We start from the raw sequence: 7,339 nt of genomic DNA, 5'->3' as shown, positions 1-7,339 counted from the left end.
AATCTTATGTGATAATGGAATAATTAAAATAAAGTTGAGTTTAAGTTTGTTTTGTTGTTATGTATATTTATACCGATTCATTTAAAAAACATTGGTTAAAAGCCTTAAGGCATAGTATTTAAAAAATGCAGGAATTTCATTGGAAATATGTCATTTCCAACAGAATTCGGGAAGAACTCACTTTCCATGCTACTACTCATCAGAGCTGCAACACCCGCTAGATTTTTCTCAGAAAATTAATTAGGGGAAACAAGACACGATGTATAGTAAAGTTAATAAACTGTAACATCTATACACATATATATCTTTTAAAAAGATGTACATTTATGTCTTCCTTTATCCATTCAGGACTAACTAATCACAAGTCACAGCCCCACCATTAGTATAAATTAACTTACATATGATCAGTTCCAAACCCTAGCATCATCAGAGAGACTAATTAACTAAAAACCTACAAAAGAAAGGATTAATTAACCAAGCTAGATCAACACCTGCAAACTCGATTTAAATCACCGAGAATTAACTTCGAAGCCCTTTTAATTAGCTTTGATTAGTTGCATCTTGATTAATTAACTCGGCAACTTTCCATTATTTTTTTTTGTTCTTGCTGTCTACTTGATTAATTTAATTTTGGTTGTACTACACTTAAAAGAACTCACTGGGGTCCCCCAATGGCACCACGTCCATGAGCCCCATGCCGCCGTCGTCGAGCAGCCAGCTCTCCAGCATCGAGAACGCCGGCGCGGGGCCGCCGGCGCCGCCGCCGGTGGCCATCTTGCTCGTCTCCGTCGAGCACTCCGGCGTCTGGGCGGTCGCCGCGGCGGCGGCGCCGCTCTGGCTCGCCGACGCGGACGCGGACGCCGCGCCCTCGCCGGAGCACTGCGGCTGCTGCTGCGTCGTCGCCGTCGTGGAGGTCGACCCCGACGCCTCGGGTCCCTTGCCGTTGCCGCCGCCGCCGCCGCCCGGGCGCATCCAGCCCTGCAGCAGCCGCGCGATGTTGTCCGCGCTCGACGCGTACGCCGCCGACGACCCCGCTGGCGTCGCCGCCGGCGCCGCCGTCGCCGGCGACGGGTCGGGGTGGTCGAGCGAGAGCGCGTCGCGCAGCGCCTGCCGCGCCGTGTGGATGTCCGTCTGCAGCCGCCGCTCCCACTGCCCCTTAGGTGCGGCGGCCTTCACGCTTTTCCCGCCGCCGTCGCCGTCGCCGCGGCCGCCGCCACCCTCCGAGGCGGCGCCGCCGTCTTCCCCACCTCCGGCGGCCTGCATCTTCTTGAGCTTCTTCTTGAGGTGCGTGTTCCAGTAGTTCTTGATGTCGTTGTCCGTCCTCTCCGGCAAGTACGACGCTATCGCTGCCCACCTACACAGCCAGCAACCCACTCATCAGCCATGGACGCCATGGACAAATCAATCAAAGCAAACCATGAAAAACCAAGAAGAAATCACCGGTTGCCGAGGAGGGCCTGGAGGTGGACGATGAGCTTCTCCTCCTGCTCGGTGAAGTTCCCCCGCTTGATCCCCGGCCTGAGGTAGTTCGTCCACCGGAGCCGGCAGCTCTTGCTGCAACGCATCAGCCCTGCACACGCGACGCGCACAGATCAAAACAAAAATCTAGGATCTCTCGCCGATCGATCGATCAAGAACGCAAGAACACGCACCGGTGTTCGTCGGCACGGCGCGCCAGTTGCCGGCGCCGTGCTCCTGGATGTAGGAGACCAGCATCAGGTCCTCCTCCGGCGTCCATGGCCCCTTCTTCACCCCGACCTTGTCGCAGCACGGCGGCCTCCCCATCCTGCAGCTCGCCGGCGGCGGTGGTTGGTGGTGTATGCGTGTCACTACTACTCGATCTCGATCAGGGAGGAGACGAGGGGAGACCGGGGTCCAAGAAGAAGAAGAAGAAGATGGGGGTAAAAGGGGAGGGGGCGAGGTATATATATAAAGCTAGCTAGTAGCTAGCTCGCCATGGCCGATAGACGGCGAGCTCGAGCTACAGCTGCTGCTGTTGCTGTGAACTGTGAAGTGTCACTGCTAGCTGCAGTTTGTGCTCGGGTTTGACCTAGGTAGAAAGCTGAGCTAATAACATATAACGATGGATGAACTGCGGCGAAATGACATGTTACATGTACACATGGTGACAAGAACGCAGATATATACTAGTATGGTGTAATAAGGCGAAAACGAAATATTGTTTTTTTATTAAGGCCCTGTTTAGTTTTAAAGTTTTTTTTTCCAAACTCTAACTTTCTATCACATCAAACATTTCATACACACAACTTTTCTATTATATCGTACCAATTTCAATCAAACTTTCAAACTTTAGTGTGAACTAAACACAACCCTGTTTATTTTATTTTGTTTTGCTTGCTAGCGCAAGATATATATGCTTTTTTTTAAAAAAAAAAACAAAGTACAAACACATACGCTTGTATTGCGCGCGCATCCGCGCACCTACCTCAATGAGCATCTCCGAAATACAAAACTGGTATATCTTGAGACTGGCGAAGTTATCATGAGCGTCTCGCTGTCAACGGGTACGTGACCTATTACTAAAGGAACAATTAGCCGTAAATGCAAACATTCATATCAAGTTTAGGACTTAAATCCGAGCGGTTAGTTTCACCAGAAGGATCATAATTAGTTGAGTTACGCTCACTTCGTGTGTATCGTCATTTTAGTTTGCTCTTAAATATTAATGAATTCATTTAAAGTGGTATAGTAGATTTGATTTAGTTGTGTGGGGCTGTTGAATTTTATAAGCAGAAAAATGCAAAAATAAATAAATAAATCTTCTCATATGTAATTTTCCTACCTAGACATTTTGGCCACGCCATTGGTGACGTGTCTAAACAGGACAATGCTGCCACACTGGAAAGAAAAACAAACTTTGGGGTTGGCAGCCTCCCGTTGCCATGCCGTTGCTAATGGCATGACAAAAGGTTGAACTATTGGGAATTAAGATGCAAGAAAGCTTGTATGTATTCTTTTAGGAAAATATTTAAATATTTTTAATATCATCTGTCTGTTGTGATTGAATTTTAAAATAATAACCGTATGCATCATTTCTCATGAAATCGTATATATATTTAATTTGTGGTGTCTTGTCGTCACACAAATAATAATTATGGCTTTCCGGTGAACATAAAGATAGTAAATATGCTATCTTGCTTTCAAGTATTTGTTTTTAGGGTTAATTGGTCCATGCCATTACAAATATGCCAAATTAGAAAAATATTATTACTATTCGTGATATCAGCTAATTGCCACTGAAATTTTATAAAATTAAAATCATATCATCGCCGTTAAATTTACTGTCGATTTCAATCTCGTTCTCCCCCCTCTCTCTCTCTTACTGCCGCTCTCTCTTCTCCACTCTCTGTGCGAGGCTGAGGCCGAAGGAGGTGGTCACCGCAACGCTGGCTCTGGTCGAGGTAGAGCTCATCAAGGGGAAGCCAACGGTGGTGGCCATAGGATCTAGGGATGCCCTGAACGACACATACCAGCGTCTGAAGCTCATGGCAAAAATGGAGAGAGAACTCGGAAGAACTATGAGGTGCAGGACCTTGGAAATGACCAATGGAAGGGAGGGGAGGAGGTTGATGCCACTTTATTGGTAGGAGGAAGGAGGGGAACGACCGTGGGGAGCTCGGCCGGCCATGGAGGAGGCAAAACGGCCGAAGTTCAATGGAGATAGAAACCGGTGATTTAGGTGGTATTTGAATCCAGGGACTAAACTTTAGTTCCTATTACATCGGATATTTGGATACTAATTTAGAGTATTAAATATAGACTACTTATAAAACTAATTACATAAATGAGAGCTAATTCGTAAGACAAATTTTTTAAGCCTAATTAATCCATAATTAGAGAATACTTACTGTAGCATCACATAGGCTAATCATGGATTAATTAGGCTCAATAGATTTGTCTCACGAATTAGTCTAAGGTTATGAAAAAATTGGTTTATCAGTAGTCTACGTTTATTACTTCTAATTAATACCCAAACATCCGATGTGATAGGAACTAAAATTTTTTAGCTCCATCCAAACACCCCCTTAGTGCGATATTGAATAGAGATTCATGGGGGAAATAAAAAGAAGGGAATGGGGAATCAATTTTTGTAATTACTAGGAAATGAAATTGTGTGGGGAGGCGGATTAACTTGTTGGTGGGGCTATGGTTTTGGCCGGGAGAGATGAATGGGTGAGCAGAGGTGAAAGACGACGACGTGTCACCTCCCTAGGTTGGAACTTACGGTGGGTCCCACATGCAAGGGTATTTTGGTCAATATGATGATAGAAAATGTGACGGCGATGGTATGGTTCTAATTTTACAAAATTTTAGTGGCACCCAACCAATATCGCTAATAGTAATGTTATTTTTCTAATTTTGCACATTTATAATGGTATGAATCAAATTTAATTTACTCTTGTTTTTATCTTGTCTTGTGGATGTCATGGTTGAAATCCAACCAAACCTTGTCCTCTGCCAAAATCTTGTGTCCCTCTTATTTCTCTCAAGGGAAAAATGGAAGAAAAAAACGAATGCGTGGGAGACGGCAGTGTGAAAATGGCTAAAACATAAAACAAATTTAATTTTAACTTACTTTTCTTCCTTACCTTTCTTAAATCATGTGGTTTAGATTTATTGTTCCCCCGAGAGCCTGAGACATGCATGTATTTGTTCTTTCTTCTCGTTTGATCTCCTTTACATCTGTAAAAGTTCAGGGTTTCTTCAAGAACATAAGAATCTTAATTATAACACGAATTTTGTAGGAATTAGTTCAATTCCTACAAATTTTCTTCAACATGTCCTTCATCCAAAAGAAGCCCTTGAGGCCACACTAGCACACCAATGGACAACATATTGACCGTGTATTTGTATCTCCAATAAGATTAGGTGGTGTTTGGATGCAGGGACGAAACTTTAGTCCCTGTCACATCGGATGCTTGACACTAATTTAAAGTATTAAACATAGACTACTTACAAAACTAATTGTATAAATGAGAGCTAATTCACGAGACAAATTTTTTAAACCTAATTAATCCATAATTACCATATGTTTACTGTAGCATCACATAGGCTAATCATGTATTAATTAGGCTCAATAGATTCGTCTCTCAAATTAGTCCAGGGTTATGGAATGGATTTTATCATTAGTCTATGTTTAATACTTGTAATTAGTATCCCAACATCCGATACTGGATCCAAATTTAGCCTAGGTGTTTCTTACACCCCAAACTCAAGTCTTTTCAGTTTTTTTAGCAAGGGCTTGGCAGCCCCTATTTCTATTACCAGAAATGTGACAAGCTACAGAGTTCCAACTCAAATCTTTTCATGTCATCTCATCTTACATGGCAGAAAATTAAGAGGTGCACTCACACTAGGATTTAATTTAGTTAACCCACAACAACCTAGCTTACTATCCTAATTAACACGATGTTGACGACCCAAACATTGTTTAGCATAACTCATAGTACAAGGTTCCAGAAATAGATTTTCTGGGCAAATAGCTAGTACAACAGTGAACAGAGATTGTCAAACAATTAACAAGAATTGTCAACAAGCCATCTTTTCACAAGAATACACAACAGTAAAATCTTGTGTACAGATGCGCCAAACACGTGGTACTATTATCTTTTTGGCAGTGAGTAGGGAGTTCTTCAAAAGAGGACAGCAAGGGTGCATTTAATCGGATGGGGGCTCGCTAAAGTCAGCTTGATTGGAGTGAACTGATCTGCGTGCATTTATTTCCTGAGCCCCCCTTCATCATCATCGTCCCCGGCCCACACACCTTTTATTTTCCCTCCTTAAACTCACTTTTTCTGCACCATCTTTTTTTTTTGAGAAACACCATCTTATTAGTAGTATTAAGGTTTTTAAACGGGTCAAATGTGAATTCAATAGTTTCAAAATGAATGCAGCATCCGAACATGGCATGTTTGGTTGCTGCTACAATTTACCATCATTTGTTAGCAAAATTGTCAACTTGTCTAAGGGTATGTTTGGGGGAGCTACTCCCCCAAAGAGTTTAAATTTCACTCAGATTCTAAGAATCTAGTTGTAGAACCTAAAAAATGAACTAGAACCCAAAAACTGAAAAACCCCTTCTTCAGATTCTCAGAAGCTGGTTACTAACCAGCAGATTCTTAAAATCTTAAACTCACCCAAACAGAGACAAAGGTTATGTGCGTAAATTCTTTGCCAAACTTAATTAGCAAGGCTAAAAGAATATCTCCACATTTTTTAAGTCATTCACAAATGGAACCTAATTTGTTGGTTGGAAATATTATCGTAATTGTGGCTACAACGGAACAATTATCTGAGTTCATCAAACTTAAACAATCTTAAACGTGATAAATTATGGTAAGTGTGTTGTGTCTGACAACTAAAACATGTCAATAGCGTGGACATGATCTTTGAAACTATTCATACAGCTCGGATGTCATACTAGGCAAACAGATAAAAATTACCAGCTCGCCATCACTTTAGAATAGTGACAATGATCTAAATGTTTAATCTATGACTGATAAGTCATGGAAAAATAAACTAAGTAACCAAAATAATTTATGGACAAATCTTCCATTGTATACGGACTACTTTGCAATACATGATTCTAAAAATATACGAAAGTAGAAAAATACGGAAATATGATGTCATGTTTTACACAATGATCTTAGGCAACCATGTTTCAGTAGCAAATAATAAAATAATAAATAGACTTTTAGGGGAATTTCATACCTTTCACTCCTCCTCTTTCTTCTTTAGCTAGAAAATAATAAAATAATAAACGTGGTGTCTAATAGCAAATAACCATGTTTTGATGGTGTCTTTTTTTTTCTAAATATTGACTTCTATCGTATCCACCAACTATCATGAAGTCGGAGCATCCACCAACAAAATTTGCCTTAATCTTATAGGGTTAAAACACATGAATATAGATTTGGTGTGTTTGGATGCTTCACGGGAAATAAATGTAGGAATTTTAAAGAAAATTGTGTGTGCCAGAGATAGGGTAGAGGAAGGAAGAGAGTGCATTGGACAAAAGAGGTATGAGCTCATGTTTATTTTCCTATGAAACAGGGGCAAACCCAAACCATCGGAATTTTAGCATCTCTATGCTTTTGATCCAAAGGGTCTATAGAAATTTTTTTTTTTGAGGATTTCAGTTCTCCACAAATCCTTTGAAAATTCTTCGATCCAAAATAGCCCTACATGTGTTCTTAGCAATATAAAAACTAATAATGGAAACTAAATTGCAAAAAAAACTTCAAAATAGGTTTCAAATAGGTTGCGAAAAACCAATGAACTAAATTATGTTTTAAAATCTAAATTTTAGCTACGATAG

The 7,339-nt window shown here is 41.4% G+C and overlaps 1 protein-coding gene across 1 annotated transcript; it reads right to left on the bottom strand.

Moving 5' to 3' along the window:
* Window positions 1-262: 262 nt before the first annotated feature.
* On the bottom strand, window positions 263-2,108 carry LOC127783997 (myb-related protein 306-like). Its single transcript, XM_052311166.1, has 3 exons — window positions 1,653-2,108; window positions 1,441-1,570; window positions 263-1,354 (listed from the first exon to the last, which is right to left on the bottom strand). Exons 1-3 carry the CDS (start codon window positions 1,783-1,785, stop codon window positions 646-648), a joined length of 972 nt encoding a protein of 323 aa, XP_052167126.1. The 5' UTR covers window positions 1,786-2,108; the 3' UTR covers window positions 263-645.
* Window positions 2,109-7,339: the final 5,231 nt, after the last annotated feature.

The sequence above is a fragment of the Oryza glaberrima genome, chromosome 9, assembly GCF_000147395.1.
Source record: "Oryza glaberrima chromosome 9, OglaRS2, whole genome shotgun sequence".
NCBI lineage: Eukaryota > Viridiplantae > Streptophyta > Magnoliopsida > Poales > Poaceae > Oryza > Oryza glaberrima.
This window is presented reverse-complemented; position numbering and strand designations above follow the sequence as displayed.